Source organism: Elaeis guineensis, chromosome 8 (assembly GCF_000442705.2).
Source record: "Elaeis guineensis isolate ETL-2024a chromosome 8, EG11, whole genome shotgun sequence".
Classification (NCBI taxonomy): domain Eukaryota; kingdom Viridiplantae; phylum Streptophyta; class Magnoliopsida; order Arecales; family Arecaceae; genus Elaeis; species Elaeis guineensis.
Window position 1 is genome coordinate 136,309,442 of NC_026000.2, and position 19,220 is coordinate 136,328,661.

The window sequence follows — 19,220 nt, forward strand, 5'->3', positions numbered from 1 at the left end:
TTTCCAGTGCTTCTTCCAGAGCAAGGTGAGAGGAAAAGAAAAGAAAAACCTATAGTGTGTGACCATTGTGGGATGAAAGAGTAGAACACATTAAAAAATGTTTTTTTTTTAAAATAAGAAACTAATCGTGTGTGTGAACGCAACACCATTTGTCAATAGTGTGTCACTTTTCTTCAGCGGAAGTGCTAAGGCACCTATCCAGGCTTATCCGTAGGGAAATGGACAGATTCCCCAATCCTGACATAAATGAAGGATGGCCGCATTTGACTTTCGGAGACACGATGATATTTTCCAAGAGCACTAAATTCAGATGGTCTTAGAATCGGCGTAGATTGTAATAGATTCTGTAATAATATTTCAACTTTGCTCTAAATTTAATTTCTCGTGGACAGGTCATGATGCACCAGTGGGATTACATTAAGAAGAAAACATCTGATTTCTTTAATTCTACAAAAGATATAAAAACAACTTTATAACCATCTCTGTAAAACAAATTTAAAAGAGATGCCATATCAAGGAACAATGTACCTAGGGTGGCGATAGATTGGGCTATCTCTAACCCGACATAAAGGGGTTGCACCCCTTAAAATCCTCGTACTTGGAACTGCAAACATCTTTGGATCATGGTGGCACTATGTCCTGCTCTCATACCTACTGGAGCAGACCAAAGATGAGCCTTTTGAGTGGTTGATCCCAAGAGTACCTGTTATTATCCTCTGAGAATACCTAGAAAGAAGGGCAGGTATTTACATGAGACAAGAATTTTCTAAATATTAACCATCCACTGCCACACATTTATTACAAGGAATGTTGACATCAGAAATCGTAGGCATAAGAGGATGCCTATAGAACATTTAACTAGAGGATCCAGTTACAAAAAAAAAAAAAAAAAAAAAAAAAAAAAAAAAAGGAAGAAGCAGCAGCTATCCCCCAATCCAGGGAGAACGAACAAGCCCATATTGTACTAAGAATTGTAGAGAACCCTCATAATAACTTGCCTAGAAGATGAACAATATGAACCCAACATTGATGCAAAATAGTACAGAAAATAAAACTACCAAAAGAACTTGAGCACAAGTTTCTAAAAACAAATAAAATATTATAAGGAATCCGCTGAAAGTTCCATCTCTATAACAATTTCTAATTATACACACATTTTTCATGGCCTAAGAAGATGGATAATAAACAAAATGATTCCAACCTGAGACGCTTTTCTTCATATTACGATGTCTGCGGTATAAGAAACCAGCAGAATTTGCCTACCAAGGATCAGCACAGGCCTGTACCAAATCAGAAGAGTGAAAACATGCATTCTTAAGTTCCAACTGCAGCACGTGGGCTTGAAGAAGCCATGCTAAGGGAAGAGACTATTCGAGAAACAAGCACCGCTTCATTACTGACGGCTTTGGATGCTGCAACATCTTCCAAGCGCTTCCAAGTCAATTCCCTCTTCTTTTGTACCTCCCTTTCCTTGGCTTCATCTTCTTGGAATCTTAGTAAACATTCCTCAAATAGCTCTTGGTCAGCATCTAAAAAGAGCTTCCTCACATTCAGTGTCAGGCTCTGGACAACCTGATTCCAGTGTCCTCTGGTGCTCCTCTCCAGAGCCGGGAATATAATTGGCAAAATAACCTTCCGGTTTTGGGTGATCAAGCTTCTTATATGATCATTATTCCAAAGAAATAAAGCTCGCTCTGCTACCTGAATGATCCCACATCAACTCAGTGCCAGTTTAAGAGAACAAAAATATTTTATGCACATAAGTTCTTCAAACTAAATGTTATCAAAAGAACTACAACTCGGTGCCAGTTTGTTTTCCTTGAGAGAGAGGAGACCCACCCCCATTTTAATTACCTAGGCATAAATACTCGGAAATGCACCATCCAAGACTCAAGACTAGAACCTCTGGTTGTTTAAGTAGAGCAGTGTAACTATTAGGGCAAGTCTCAGTTCACTTAAATTTTTGTGTCCTACAAACACATTTCTTACCTCAATAGCAGGTGAGGTGCCAGTGCATCTGCTGTGCTAGCATATCACACATTGTACCAAAAAAAATCAAAAATGAAATATTAGAAGAAATGGTTAAATAGCTGCCATTCTAATGCACATCAGGTGCTCATTCTAGCCCAGCACTGCACATGCCAACTGACAGAGCAGGCTTTTTGAAACCATGATTTAATGTCATACTCCTCAAGCTTCATGAGAGAGCAATTATCTACATCTCTGTTTTGCCATTTGTGGTTGGAGAATGCTGAAATAACAAACACTCAACACAAGTACACAGCTTGATGGATAAATAGCCAACTGCAACTGCAACATCTGTGCCAGGAAATTCATGGAAGAGATAAATCCACTAAAGTGCACTGCTAGATCAAGACCCGGTGACAATAAAAAAAAGCCTCACCGATGAGGGGCAAAGTTACTTCTGAGAAAAGCAGCAGATGGACATGGTTATTAATATTATATATGAATTGTGCATTATAAAGCACTCAAAAGCAAAAGGAAACGAGAATAAATCACTAACAAATATGGTAAGCTTTGTCTTCCAATCTAAATATTCATTGAAGAGTTTACTCCAAAGATATCATCTATGTTAAAGAAGCAAATCCTATAAAAAACATCTTGACCAAAAGGTAGGAATTTTCCTAATATTCCAAGCACTAGCATTTTATATGAGACCCATGAGACTGCTTGAAGGGAATAGTACTTTATGGGTGACTTTAATCCATCAATGATCAAACAACAAAATGTCTGGATTAGGTCTTCCCATGTGTATATGTGTGGACGCGCATGCATATGTGTGTGCATGATTGAGTTGGACGAAACATTATGTCTTAAATCTTTAACAGAAGATTAGACCATCCAAAAATCAATAATGGACATCCAAATTGTATTCCATACAATGTGCAGATTATTTGGCACTTGAAATGCAACTGATCCAAGAAGGCTAACACTGAGGTCATGCACACGAAAAGAATTAGATATATGGTGAATAACATGTAGATACAGTTTTTAAGTAGATATACCTCGATGTTAATCTTAAGAAAAATTTAATACCACACATTACTATTATTAAGGAAATCTTTGATACACCACTAATTTCCTGTATAATGCAACAAACAATGTCCTATAATCCATCTAACATCTTCAAATTGCTAGATTTTAAGAACACATTTTTAACTTTTTGAAATAATATTAATCACTAAAAGTGATTGTCTAGGGTATTAGGTATAGGCACAGACATATTTTCAATAAATGGAGACCATATTGTGCTTGAACATTCAAGAATCATCAACATCCTTCTATTCAGCCTCTACGTGTATCATCAGTCACATTATTCCTGCACACTACCACTTGCAAACCATTTCAAAGCAGGTTTTCAGTGGAATTCCCACAGCACCAGCAGTATGTTTACAACAATTAAAATGAATTATTATAATTTGTAAACATAGTATTAATGCATGCACATAGTTACACAACCCTGTGCAGTTTTCTCATCAACTTCGAGCCTATTTTGTGTCATTAGTATGTAGCTTAATTATGTAAAGTCAGTTTCCAACAAATTACTCAGGCAACCAATTTGTTTCTGTCAAGACCAAACCAAGAGCACTTCCCAACTTCGGGCTCAGTCAATTTTGGCAGTTTTATTTATCTTAGCTGAAACAGATCGATTTTAGCCCAATTTGGGCCAAAATTGTCCAAAATCTATAAATGTTCTTTAAGTTTTATTTTGGTGTTGACTCTCATATCAGGATTATTTCTTTATTTCTTCCAGCATAAAGGCTATATAATGTTGGATTTAAGCATTTTCCTTTTTCTTGAATTAAAAGAGGGAATGAACAATAAATATAATGCCTGACCGGCCAAGGCCTCTGAAAAGACCCTTATTTCAGTATGCTACAAGGATTAACATGAACAACTCAACACACATCATCCTTCATAATAGCCTTTTGATATAAACACAACATTGTGTAACTACATGCATTTTTTTGGGTACAAGAATATGCAATTAACTAAATGGCCACTTAACTTTAAATATGGAAAAAAGGCTCAAATTCAATATATTTTTGTGTACTATTGAACAAATCATGAAGAAAAATATCTAAATACATTAAGCACTGAAAAGCATCAGAATTGCTAAATATAATGATTTATCCAATAGTGGAAGTTAAAAGAGCAAATAATGAATTTGTCTATATGGCAAAATACCAGCATGCTTTATGAGCTCTATTTATATGCCATATTAATTTCAGTCTAAATCTATCAACACTACACAACAAACCTATATAACAAATAATTCGGTTATAACAACTTTTCTCGACATACTTTAATATTCTATTTTTTATTATTTCCTTTTTAGGTGAAACTTCTACATGTGGAGCGAACCTACTGAAACCACCAAAACTGATTTTCAGACCTTTCTCAAAAACTGCATAATATGCATGCTGCAATCAACACAGATATCGAGGATGGTTTATTAGATTTCTGTAGACTAGATGTAAACTATGCTTTTTGTTAAAAGAGCCTATACACTAGCATAAAACAATATAAATAGACTTCTATAGATGGCTAAAAAAGGAAAAAAAGAGTAGCAAATTTTAGTGTACCAGATCCCTTTATAGACTTGTGTGTGTTCCATGAAAGTGCATGCCAAGTGTTGACATAGCACAACATGAAATATGTACAATATCAGCCCTTGATCAACATGAACTTGGCTACAGATACTTTGGTTCTCGATATAGGACATCAATGCTCAGAAAAGCCAATATGTCAAGCAAATTATATCTCAGCAATTAGCGACAGGAAGGAAGAGTGCATGAAATTTGAAGACCATGTGTCGTGTTGAGCTTCTAGCAAATTATACTGCAAGAAGATGGATCGACGCCAATTATTAGAGTATATGGTTCTATTATGCCGCAAGACCAAGGTTTTAATTTTTGGCTGAGATCAAAGCAAAACTAACCCCCACTTCCAGATTTTGGTCACTTTGGGCCCAAACTGTCCAGTTTTGGTTGTTTCAACTAGTTTTGGCTGCAAAGAACCATAGATGATTTTTCTATACTCACATTTATGTTTAAAGTTTAAACTCATATTTTTAATAATCTCTTTATTTATTTAAATACACAGGATACAAAGTATCAATTTTCAACTATTTTTCTTTCTTTCTCTTCAGTTAAGAGTGTTAAGAGTAGATAAATAAATTTAATCCATAATGGGCTAAGGCCTTCGATAAAAACACTCATACAAAAGCCAGACTAATATGAACAACTAGATACCAGACATTTCACAACAATAACAACTTTTTTAATAAATTAAATATAACATTCTATAAATGCATGCATTTATTAAATAACAACTTGACCAAAAAAAATATGAGAAAAATGTGCAAATTCAACATATGTGTAATCTGCAAAATGAGATATAATAATCATTTGGACAACTAAAGTTTAATAAGTAAATAATATATTCATATATATATCTACATACGCATGCATATGTATATTCATGGTACATAATACCAGTACACTTAATTTTAAGTCAATCTGAAGCTATTATACATATACATATATGATTGAAAAAGGACATCATGGAGCTAAAGTCAGTTTAAAGAAACAAACAAATGCCCAGTGTCCAATGAATAGTAGATTAGATGTAGTTACAAGCTACCACAAGAAAAGTAAACCAAAAAATCCAGAGCTAACCTAAAGCTTGTTTCAAGCAGCTGATGGAGATCCACAATGAATGGGCATCTTTTGAATGGAATTTTTCTTTTTATTTTTGTTTTGTACAAGTTAGCAAAGAGCCACGATGATCTTCGGTCAAAAGCCTGAAAGATTATTTTTGAAGCCTAATATCTCTACTAGTAGAATCAACACATATCGGCTCATACAGAAACATGTTAGTGACGTATCAAAACATTACACCTCCCATTCTAGTGCCATACCGACATGTGTACCCTCATTTGCTCTACACTAGCGGAAAAAGGCATACTGCATGTTAGTATGGCACTGCATGCACCACACCAGTAAGGCACCAGTACAGGTACTAAAACTAGTACCTTCAAGTCTTCAACTTTGATTATTATGTAAATGCTCAAAAGCATGACTACAAGCAACTTTATTTTTAATTTTATTCCCAAAATATCCTTTTCTTGACAAATGGACTTCATATTTTTCTTTTTGAAATGCAACTATGTAATGGGCCTCAACATTAGAGCATTTCCTATTTCCACCACTCAAGTGCATGTGTGCATTTGACTCTCATATGGATGAAGCAAAACCTACCCTTTTTTGGGACCACAACAATCAAATTTTACATGGAGTTTAATATTATTATGAGAATTTATGTTTGACCTAATGGATGATGTTTATATCAAGCATACTATATAGTTTGTCATTTGTACACTACTTAAGAATTCCTGCTTCACTGCTTTCCTCATACTATCTCTCTAATTTGTAGACCCATCATGCAACATGTGTTGGTTCATATTAGAGTGCGTTAAAAACAAAAAGACCTCATATGGCTGAAAACAGATTGGATATTAATAAGATATCAGTATATCCATATGTGTTTCCATATTACATTAGAAATATCCATACCTATTTCCATATTTATTCAGCAGATATGAATCTTGACATGGATATGTACTTGTTCTTACTGGTCATAGATACAAATCAGATGTTAATTGCTTCCATACTTGCTCTAATTATATCTATATCTGTTCTAAATGGACATGGATATAAATCAGATATTGCTCCAAATCAATGCATGGAAACCAATGACCAGGAGCAAACTATTGGCTAGCCAGGCCATGGTTTTCCGATTTGACCATGGGTCAACCGGTCAACCTAAAAAGTGGATACACCATGTGTTTTCTCCACTCTCCTGAAACACAAGACCGTATCTTCTTCCCTCATTCTTCTATAGACGTCAAACCAGTCCTCATCCTCCTCTCTCTCCCCCTCTCCTGGCATACCATCTAAAACCATAAGGAAAGGATCACCATACCCTACTGATCAAGGTCATGCCACCTCCAGGCCATGAGACCCAGTGCCTCGCGTTCAGGATTATGATATGCTGCTGCCAGATCAAGCAATCTCACCTCCATTCCCATGAGATCTGGTTGTCTCTTCTCAGTTACCGTGAGATTTAGCATCTTGCAATGAGACCCAGCAAGCTGCTTCCTTCCTGTCTTATCCAACTCTGAGACCCGCCAAAAACAAGGCAACCTCCGTAGTTGGAGGGATGGTTCTGCAATGTGGGAGGATTTCTTTTTCTTCTTTTCATAATCAACCCAGACAAGCTGAACCCACCCCTTTCAATCAAATGGTTTGAACAGTTGAACCATCTGGATCATCAGGTCAAAAGGGTTCAGATTTTCTATGTTTCGGTCCAACCTGTCACGCATGGGTTAGTAGGTGACAAGTCAGACAGGTTGACTAGTCAACCAGGCTTTTGAACACAGCTCCAACTACAAAAAGATTTTTTGAGCATAGTTTGAAGATAACTAGCAATAATGATAAAATCATTAAAGATGAGAACACTGAATGAGTTCTTTTTTTTTATTCAACTACAATTTCTGCATGGCGTATGTGTGGATGCATGAATTAGATCATGAAAATCCAGATACATAGATTGATTTATTAATATGTTCAGTATGCAGATATTGGATCCACAATGAGAAAAGAGAACTTAGAAACCATACATGTATCACGAAAATCTAGATACATAGATTGATTTACTAACATGCTCATTGGACCCAAAATGAAAAAAGAGAACTTAGAATCCATATATGTCGACCAAATTTTCTATGCATCCAAATCTATATCTATATCCAACAAATTTTGCTTCTCCATATCTAAATCCATATTTTTGAGGAAAAACATACTCTGTTTTTCAATCCAAACGCTCATCCAAATCCAACAAATTTAACCCAATTCAAATATGAATATGGATCAAATTGAATTTTATCCGACTCACTTTCGACCCTGAGCTTAAATATAAGGGGTCAGGCATATATTTTCAGAAACTAGAATAAGGAAATATGAGTGGTTTTAAACTCAACTACCAGTCTTGGTGATAGTTCAAGGGTATTTGGTTATGTAAAGTTTACTCATAATTTAAGAAAAAAATGAGACGTAGAGTGTTGGTTAAAGGGATGGAGTGCTTCTATCGAGACTTTGGGAGAAGATGACACATTTCATATTGCCAACTGCTAAGTTATTCATGACCACCCTCACATGATACGATAAAATCCATACTAAAAGAAACTTGCTAATCAGTAAAGCATGAAACAAGTTATTGATCCTTGGGAAGTTGAAGATTATCAAGAATACTTCATTATGTACAACCACTAAAAAGTTACTACAAGGTGGTTATCGTGTTTGGGAGGATGGTAGAGTTCTTGCAAAAATTATCAATATGGCATCAGTTCCTAGCTCATAGACTATGCTTCTTCATAGAAGGTAAAATAAACTAGACATTTTTACCAGAAAAGGATTGTTAGGTATGCAAAAGCATTATACCTTGTGTTGTATTTTAAGAGATGGAAAGAGTCTTATAGAGTACAAACCATAAATGCTTGCAAGATTGGATAGCCCAATATTGCATAGATTACGTAAAGAAAGTTGAATAACCCTCCAGAAGTTGGGAGCCATTGGCATGGTTTTTTTTCGGCCAAGATCTCATCTTTTGGTAAGGTGGCCAAGGTAAATCTAGAATTGATAAAGGGCAGTGCTTGCGGAATAATTAAAAATGGTATTTAAACACAAAGGTTAACGGGAAGTACTGGCCAAGGTTTACCATGTAATCGTATCATTGAGGACCTGATACTGATGCAAGGCAAGATCTTGATATTTCATCCAAATATATCCACCGAGAACTCGAAAAAAGATCGGATCTTTTCAAATTTTCCCACATTCCATCTCAATTGAAACAAACCGAGATCTCAATTCGTCTCTATGTTGGTTACCCACCAATATGATCGATATCCCAATTTTCAAAAACCTTGACAAGTGGAAAGTTATAAATGGAAAAATAATAAAGAAAGAGCCAAGCTTTCCTATCTTTACTCATGAACCATATGAGAGAGTAGCTTTAGTTATGTCCTTATAAACCCTAAGCTAAGAAATATTAACATGTCAGCAATTAGGGATTAGAAAGCCAACTGTTTATGGGCTCCTTCACTTGTCTTAAATTACCATACACCTCCAGTGTAGAAAAGTAGATCATATACAAAATCCGAAAAATTGTACAATCTGGTAGTGTTTGAAAAGTGGTGCAAGCATTATCTATTGAACACACCAGCCTTACCAACCACCAGCATCCTTAAGTTAAATATACAAATTAACTTTGTAAGTTGGTATTATAAGAGTTTAATTATTGGGATGTGGGCTCTTTTAGTGGTCTAAGAATAGCAAGTTAGGCGCCTACAACCAGACAATAAGGCCATAAGCTGAACCAAGTGGATTTCTGAAAATAATTGTTAATATAAATATATAATTAAGTAGGATGCCTGAAGGAGTCTACGAGCAAGATTTTTGAAATAATTGTCAAAATAATTAAAAGGAGTTGGAGGAGCTTATTGACGAGAATTATCAATAATTAGAAGAGCAATAGCTAATGGATTTATGGGAGTCAGCTTATTGACAAGAATTGTTCATCCAACCTTCTGGAATAGAACCGCTCCTCCATAATATTATACTTTTCCAAATACTTGAAAATCTTCATTATTTATGGATCTAATTTGATTTGTATTTTAATCTTTGCTAGATTATGGATTAGTTTTACTACCTTTAGGATGAGACATGCAAAACCTACACATACATATAGGCAAGTAACGCCAACATGAGTGTGGCACATATCCAATGATAGTCTGGGGATCCCTTTCAAGGATTGGATGGACTTGAAATCCCAGCTTTCAAGGAAAATGCGGTATATGCATCTATGCATCATTGACTTACATGTGCATGTAGTCCAATAGAAGAATTCAAATCTCATCACATGCCCCTAAACTATGCACATATTGGAATAATACAAGATGAAATATTCCTCCCATATATACTCACAATTCATCAAATCAGATGATACTCCATGTAGAGTTGGAAACCATGGTGCAGCATCACTTTTGAATTAAATATGTTTCCTATTCCCTCAAATATTACGTATTCACCTTGCTATCTTTTGCCTCCATGATGCCTAAATACCATTCAAAATTCTTAGTGCCTCTAGTCATTTGCCACATTCAAACTACAACCTGATCTTGTCAAATGCTTCTTGGAACTCTATATAGCACTATAAAAATTTCTTCAACATACATCGATCACATTCAAAACAAAAACTCATTATTTAATGCATCCATCCGGGAGAAGCTATGAAAGCCACTATATGGCTTATGTAACAGAATTTGATAAATTAACGAGGCCTTGAATAATTGGTGCATGATCTTGCCTTGCCATGCAAAGCAAAAAAATGCATATCTTCCTCTTTCCTTCAACAACTCAATGTAAGTGACATCTCACATAATACAGCCATAGTTTGGCCACACGTTTGACATTTAGATCTCCTACCACTCTGTAATTTTCCATTTCCTTTAAAAATAAAAGGACACAATAAGTGAGCATTCTCATATACAACAGAGATAGCCAGCTTTCAGCAAGCTCCTTTGCAGTAATATCTTTGCTGATAGATTATCATGTCCAATATGCTTCGTCACCACCTTCATTTAAAGTTTAGCTAGTCCTCTAGTAACTACCAAGCCCAAATAACAACTATTGTCAAAGATATAGTTTCATTAGCTAGTTCATGTTTAATAATTTCCAGCCCCACTAAAGTACAATAGCTCAAACACTTCCACAAGGTCATTCTCTTTGATATGGAGAACTATCAAGATCTATACATTTGAAATGGAAATCCTAAACAATAGCTTTATCTTTAGTCAATTCCCATACTATAGTCCAGAATCTTTTTTTTTTTTAAAAAACTCCTTTGTCAACATAAAACCCATCACAAAGGAAGCGGTAGAGGAGTTGTACACGATCAACCTTCAGAAGTAGGAAACTTCGATTTAGGGTGTTGCACTTCTCCAAAACCTTGCCTCACACATTTCCTTATTGTACATTTATCTAAGAGGTTTGATTCCCCGTATTGCACCTGAATCTGGTCCTCCACCCACTCCCGATTCTCGCAATTAACCTCCTTCAGAAACATCGCCCTTGCCCCAAGGCACCTCATCGGAGCTGATTAAAGAATTATGGTTACACTTTTCTCCACCAATGTTTACTCCATTCCCCAAATATCTTCTTCAGAATCAATGGACTGGTACCTCCACTTTACATTTGAACCAACAGCAAATAGAGTGATTATGTTCTTCAATCCCAGAAATTTGACAAGGCAGTCAAAAAGTTCTTCATTTTCGAGGCTTGGAAGATGCATGGATGGACTTAAGTGAGCATGGTCAACGATAATGTAATGCAAGGGACAATGCTTGAGGAACAGAGGCCACACCCCATGACCAATTTTTCTTTATTCATGTTCAAAGGACATATGCCTGCAACAAATCCAGCATGTAGACCAAAGGACAAACCTTGTGTCAAAATATGGCACTAGTTATACAGAGGCAAATCTATTCATTTGGAGATGAAAGTGGCTAAATTCAGAAAACAGATGATGGTCATGAATTTTATTATAAGAAAAAAGGGAAAATCATGAGTTGTCCCACAACTTGGATTCAGAATATGAAAAATATTGGGATTAACTCTTTCATTAGAACCCAGTGGCACAAGATATGCCCAACAACCAGGCTGAATGCTAGTATGAAACAAGAAATATAATTTCTAACATTTAAAGTGAGATATCAATTTTTTTTGTTGGCAAAGGAGATGAGATTCTATAAAACACTACATGGTAAGTGCATCATCATTGTTGACATCATTGTTGTCATCCTCACCAACAACATTGTCATCCAAGCCTTTTTCAGTACATAATAATGTATAAAGTTTTATACATCAAGAATAACATGGACACTCAATCCATAGTCAATTTTATGATATGAAAAAATCAAAAGCATGGCAACAAAAGAAATACATATATTTTGCTGATACTACAATAACAGATCAGGTGCATACTGATTGCAAATCTGCAAAACTGAGCCAGAAAATCTGAGGCTAATGACTAAAAAACGATATTATACAGGCTATGGCAGAACCGAACTATTAGTATGCACTAATTGCCAGTATCTGAATAGATCAAAAGCTTGTAGAGATTTTAAACATGCAGTGCAGCACAAAAAGCTACCATAACTACTGGATGCATGAATGTCTAGGGTTACCGGCATTTGACATTGATGCAGCTAAACAACCAGGCCGAAATATTTTTGCCACTAAAAATCAGTGCAACATTAGCAACAAATAATTATCTCATATTTTCCATGAGAGTCTTATACACAAGAAGCTCTCTACAGGTACTGAGATAGACATGCGTGAGACAATATTGCAATGAAACAATTATCAAGGAAGTCCTCAAATACATAAATAAAGGTTTTTTATCTCCCTCACATAGTCACGTTGAATGTTGCCCTGCTTGTCTTGTTGTTTGACTTTTTAAATTTAGGGAGGGTTACATCTATCATTATCAGAGTACATATGAACACCTCAAGACTCGCTGTTAATCATAGTGTTGCAAGCGTGAAATAAGAAGAGCTGCATGTCCAAACTTTGCGGCAGAATTTCTAGATGGAAGTAAAACTGTTACAAAAGCAGTATAGCCCGAAGCACCTTAAAACTTCGATCTATTTGAACTTACACTATTGGTTCTATTATTTTTGGTTGTACTGCTAATGATGCCATGAGTTTTTATGCGATGAAAATAAGCTATAATTTTAGATAAAAATTGCATGATGATAAAGTTTGTACACGTTATGTTTGATGTGATAACATAAGTTCAAAACAACCAAGGCATTTTCATGCCACAGTGAAGTAACAGAAGTCCATTACATGAAAGACTGATCATATGTATTATTAAAAAAAAGAGAATATTTCAACTTCTGTGAAAGAAATTTTTTTTGCATTGATGCACGTTTTCTGTTTGACGGCATCTTTTTTTAATTCAACATCCTTAGAAGACTTCGAAGCCAAGATTTTTTTTTTTTTTTTTCATTTAATTCGAGAAGGTATCATGACACATAATAAATACATGAGCACCATGATGCATAGATTGTCACAGGATTTATCCAGCAATATATGTTACCCAGACCCTTCAACTTAGCCTAAAGTACCCAAACCTGACACTTAAACATGTACATTGGTGTGACACTTGGAAATTTAGACACATACCTGCACCCAATATGCATACCTGATTCCATGTAACATAGTTATCAACAACTGGGTTCGTAAATTTACATACTAGACTGAATCAATTTGGTAAGACAAATGGCACTATATCATTTGGAACTTCACATGGCAACATGATATGGTGCTATTTGTCTTACCAAAACAAAAAGGATGTTTGTCCTGTTCAAGACTTGAGCATCTAGTATCCATTCTAGAATGCCTAGTTCAAAGAATAACATGCAAATAGTGACATCAACTGGAAAAAGGCTTTGTGCCTGGGGTGTGCGCTGTGAAAATCGCAACATTTATTGCATTCTACAAACTGGGACTCCTTAGAATTATTAATGCCAAGAATGAAAATATAGAACTATTTTAAATTTAATTAAAAGATAGATCCTAAGAAGGAAACTTATTCCTACATATTGGAGGCACTTGTTTGACATGCAACTGTGAGGATGTTTAGGTGGATGTGGTAAAATTAATTGGTCCCATGTATAGGTTGAAGGGTTGGGCAAAAAAATGATGAGGATGAAATTAGTGAATACTGACTTAAAAACACTTTGTATTTTGGAAGACTTAGCTTCGAATAGAAACCAATGATGAAGCAGAATCCAAATAGTTGACTAGCTTAGGCTTATTTATTTATTATGTTTATTAGTCTTTATTTTCACATGGGACACTCTCAAAAGCTACTGAGTTCTCCTAGTTAAGCACTGAAAATCCACAATCCACCTATTTACTTATGGATGAAATAGGAGAAGAAACAAAGCGATGTCATAAATGAACAGTACATTAGTGACGAAATAAGCACTTTAACAAAGCAAAAGTGATTACGAATATTATATATAAAATAAAGAGGAAGAACTGAGTTAAGAAACAAAAAGAAGAAATCAAGGTAAAGTTAGTAATTCATAAATTTTGAATTGTCCAGCAATCTCTCTGCTAACCACTCTCCTGCTTGACAATAGCAACCCTAGGCAATAATATGGGCCATAGATCCAACTAAAAGACTCACATCAAGGATGATACATCATTAACTAAGATGCTCAAATAGAAAGCACAAAAAATCAGAATAAATTCATTAATAATTTACAGCCGCAACTTTCTTACCAGTTTTTGACCATTAAAACATTAGATTTTACAAAGATCATGACATATCACTTGTTGATCTCACAAAGTTCTTCCCACTAAATCTGGATCATTGAGATACAGTAATGCAGAAAAAAGTTATGCCTTCAAAAACTTGTTATATCAAATAAGTCATTTTCTCAGGATGGGAACATGGATACATTATGAAACTTTTTTATACTGATGCAGGACTGAATTGCATCACATTCAATAGTCTGAATTTTGTTGATTTAAAGTCCTTTAATTATAGGATTTAAATTGAAATCATTAGGATCTTTTGAAATCCAATAATGTCCCATCAAGACTGTATCATTAGATCTTCAACTCCATGATTTAGGATATCCAAAAGAAGTAAATTTAGACAAGTTAAGGGATCGGTACCATTCACATCACTGTGGCATGAATAGTGCACTACAAAACCTGTGGGCAAATAGGAGTCAATACCTAGCTCATTTTGGAAATGTTTAGAGAGATTTGCTAACACTTTTGTAAAAGGTCTCAAACGGACTAAAATTCATTAACTTGCAGGTCAAGTTTGGGAGTCTTTATAAAGTGGGTGGAGCAAAAGACTCGTACTCTTTGTGAATGGAATTGAAGATTTGAGGCCAGGTTTGGCCCTTTTGTTTCCTCCCTCCCTCTTCCCCTCTCCTCCTCTCTCTATTTTCTGCTACTTTTTCCTCTCTTCTGTCTCTCCATCTTCTTCTTTTTGTTATTATTCTTTATTTCATAAAGATGCTATTTCTCCCTGCTTCTTTAGAGCTTTGAGTAGATCATATTGCTCTCTGCAGATTTATGTGTGCATTATTTGATCTAATCTGATTACAGATCAATATTTGGTTGTCTAAGAGAGCCAGCCCTACGTATTATCTCCTCCCAACTCAACAAGAGCTTGCCTCTAATCCCTGTCCTAAAATTGCCTCTACATGTTTATGTGACTACAGCATAAACTAGAAAAGCCCATTCAACCCTTGTACAAATTTATATTCTGAACAAAAATGCATTAGTAAAAAAACCATCTGTCACAAATAGCTCGAAAGAGGTATTTCATTTGAGACATTCCTTAGTAGAAAAGTCATCAACCTTTGAAAGGCCAAACAACACTTCGTATCTCCACAAAAGGTGATCACCAAAACCAAAGACCTGGGCCATAAATACATGAAAGAAAACTGCTATGGACCGGCACTAGCACTTAAGTGGAAGCAAGTGTAATGTAAAACATGAATGTAACAAATGACCACTAGTAAAGCTGAATAGAACATGGAACGAAGCAAATACATCAATGAAACTTAAAATTAGCACTGATAATGTAAAATGGACTACCTGAAAGTGCGAGCTATTCAGGCAGCGGCCAATCTGTCGGAACAAGGGCACCATACACCTCTGAAACTCTGCGAGCTGAGTGGCTTCCAGAACCTCCTCCAGCTCCCCAAGAAACATGACTTCCTTGGAGCTATTGGTGATTGGCCAGTACTTCAAGAGCCCCCTGATGACGGTATCCGCCAGCTTAAAGTCCTTCTCCACAAACTGGGTAATGCAGTAGGAAAGCTGCTGGTGGTACAGGGCCACACACTTGGGCTTATGAAGCGGGATCAGAGCACGAACAAGGAACAGCTTATGCTCCTCCTTGAGCGGCAATGCAAACCCATTAATTATGCTTCCCAGTATCTCCAGCAGCTCGGCGATCCCATTATGCTTCTCCGTCTCGAAGATGAACCGGTAGAAGATGTTGTTGATGGCCTTCCGGATGAAGGGGCGATGAACCATGAACTTCCCATACACCCGGTGAAGAATTGTCTTCAGGTACTCCCGCTCCCGCTGGTCCTCGGAGTCGAAGAGGTCGAGCAGCCGCAGGACGAAGGAGTGGTCGATGTAGCGCTTGGCCAGCTTCGCGTCGGTCTCCGGTGACGCGACGAACCGCAGCAGGAACTCGTACACGACCTGGAGGTGAGGCCAGGCGGGATCCATGGCGGGCTCCTCCTCCTCGGCGTCGAACCCCTCGGGGAGCCCCCGGCTGGTAGAATCGCAGCTGGACGAGGGGAAGGTGCGGAAGAGGTTGGCGGCCACCATCCGCGTCGCCTCCTGCATCGCCGCCTCGCTGAACTTGGCGGTGGCCGTCGCCACATAGTCGACGAGCTCCAGCAGCGTCTGCCGTTTCACCTCCTTCTCCCGGAGGTTCTTCGCAGGGTCGGTGAAGTCGAACACCACGCAGCACAAGGCAATCTTCTTCAAGAACAAATTGGGCTTCTCGGAGCTGGGTACATCCCGGAAGCTGGGAAGCAGTTCGTAGACCGGCGTCGGCGCGAGGGAGGCGGCGGCATTGCCGTAGCCGTTGCTGCCGGCGGGCCCCGATGACGACTTCTTTCCCTGTGCGGATTTGCCGGCACCAGTGGACGTGGAATTCGGGATTCGGCCGGAGGAGGAGGAGGAGGAGGAGGAGGCCGCAGCGCGTGGGAGGCCGGCGGCGGGGGCCTGGGAGGCGATGAGGCCGTCGGTGGAGTCGGCGGTGGCGGACGATTTGGAGGAGGGCTTGCGGGGCAGCTTGCCCAGAATCTGCTTGATCATATCTACAGGGAGGCAACCCTAAGCACCCTAAAACCCTAAAACCCTCCCAATATGACAACAGATCCCCTGTATCCAAGTACTAAGGCATCTACCAACACAAGAATAAATTAAATTGGGAAAGAAAGGGGGAATTTTATGGGCAAATTGAGGGGATATACACAGAAGAAGGATTGGAGATTGGGAAAGGCTTCGAGGGTGATAAAAACAAAGAAGCTCTCTCACTACTTTTTCCACTGCTTTCAGGTTGTTGTTTTCGTTATTGGTACTAATTGGAGGGAAATGAATGGAATGATAATTAGAGGAGAAAGATTGCGGGTGGGGGGAGGATTTGGGGAGCGGGTTGGTTCGCGGAGAAGAGAGGAGGAGGGGAAGGGGTGGTGAGGGAGAGTGAGTGCTGGCGAATTTGTGGAAGTCGGACAACGCCGGCAGCGTGCGTACGGTGGGTCTCGTATGGGGGCTGACACGTGCTCGTGACACGCGTGACATATGGGAGCTGCTGTTCAAAAAGCAACGCAGCACCTGGGTGGCCGTTAATGCGGGCGTGGAGAAAGGGGCAAAATGTGAAGATGGAGACGTCCCACGTGTGTGTTGGGTGATGGGAATTATTATTATCTAGTATTAATGCACTTGGTCCGGCTAGCTCGGAGAAAGAAGAGGTAATTCACAAAAACATAGCAAAAGTAAAATGCTTATATTATAATTTTTTTTTTTTTTTTTTTTTTTTGGAAGCTGCATCAAATATCAATGCGATGTGGTGTTTTTACGCGAAGTCTTATGCGATACCGTAAGTTTGATTCGAGCCAAAATTAGCTATAAAATGTTTAAGAATCGCATGTTTAGTAATTCTACGATGGTTTGGACAAGCGTCTGCCACTTTTATGTTATGGTATACTAGAAAGTTGAGACTTAAAATTAATAAAGAGTTGAGCTTGGTTAGTTTCTTAACCAAATAAGTTTCATTATGCTAAGCCCAGCCCATTCTCTTCGGCTCATTTATTTTGTCTCTATTTATCGACGGTAAACTCATTTATTTTGTCTGAAACTCGAACAACAGAAGTGGTGTTTGGCATGATCTTTTGAAACCGTAAGAAAACGCTCGGTGTCTCGTTTGATAAACTAACTTTAGCGAGAAATGTGGCATAATTTTTGCAACACTTAGTTGGGCTTCCAATTTATATTAAAATGCATGCAAATATACATATATTGAATCTAGCTTATATGATGATGATATAAAATACATGCCGCATCAGCTATTCTATTGAAGCTGTCCTATAAATTGGTTCATGTAATACTGCTCCTTGAAATACTAAATTTCAATTTCTTTAAGAACTAAATCAAGAAGACAAGAAGAAAGAGAACTGGAACGAAAAGCTAATTTCATTTACCGCAAGTAGCGACATTAATTCTCGCCACCCTATTCAGACTAACCACGTGATTCCACGGTCCCTTTGCCCGGTTTAAGGCTTTAAGCTCGTAAGTTTAGCCAGCCTTCTCACTGTTTAACACCCCGCTAGCTCCCACCCTCTAATACTATTCTGCCACAGTGAAGGAATACCGAAAACTCTCTCTCATATATCGAATCTCTCAACCAGTTTTTCTTCTTCTTCTTCTACTTCTTCTGTCATAATGGCTGAAGAACGACCAATCTTTCCAGCTTCACTTGAAGCCATAATGGCTTAATCATCTTCTCGTTAGACGTCCCTTCACTCCAGGTATTTGGACGGCCATTACCACTCAACTCACGATTCTGGGTTGGCCTTCTAGCTTGCAAAATCTGTAGACAGAAATGAGGCCTAGAGCTGATCAGCTCCTTGCAGCACTTTGCTGGGAAGTGTGGCGAGAAAATGCTCCATTTATTTTGTACTGCAAAAATTTCTGAATTTATTAAAGATCTGGGAACATCTGAGTTCTGTGAAAATTGCTAATAGTCATGCCGAACGGTGGGAAACAATGGCACCACTGGCAGGATCTCCTCCCCGAATATATGTTTCGGCTGGTGCGCCTGGGTTGAAACTGTCTTCTCCAACTCTGTTCAAAGCTGTTGCTGTTGTGACTTTAACTTGAAGCTCCAGGGAGGACCCGGGAACTCAGAAGCTGTCCACAAATGCTGTTGCCTTCTTCAGAAAAGATGCTGAAATCAATCACTGAGAAGATCATGAACAGTTCCTATTGTCTGCAAAGCTTGATCTCTCTATAATTGAG

The 19,220-nt window shown here is 37.7% G+C and overlaps 1 protein-coding gene across 2 annotated transcripts; it reads right to left on the reverse strand.

Moving 5' to 3' along the window:
- Positions 1-1,006: 1,006 nt before the first annotated feature.
- Positions 1,007-17,449, reverse strand: LOC105049400 (serine/threonine protein phosphatase 2A 59 kDa regulatory subunit B' gamma isoform). Of its 2 annotated transcripts, none has more exons than XM_010929027.4 (2): positions 15,777-17,444; positions 1,007-1,701 (listed from the first exon to the last, which is right to left on the reverse strand). In XM_010929027.4, the coding sequence occupies exons 1-2, from the start codon at positions 17,016-17,018 to the stop codon at positions 1,315-1,317; spliced, it is 1,629 nt and encodes a 542-aa protein (XP_010927329.1). In that variant the 5' UTR covers positions 17,019-17,444; the 3' UTR covers positions 1,007-1,314. The 2 variants fall into 2 exon arrangements, with proteins under 2 accessions (XP_010927329.1, XP_073118156.1); XM_073262055.1 differs by lacking the exon at positions 1,007-1,701 and adding an exon at positions 1,728-2,425 and having other exon boundaries at positions 15,777-17,449.
- Between the last annotated feature and the right edge of the window lie 1,771 nt (positions 17,450-19,220).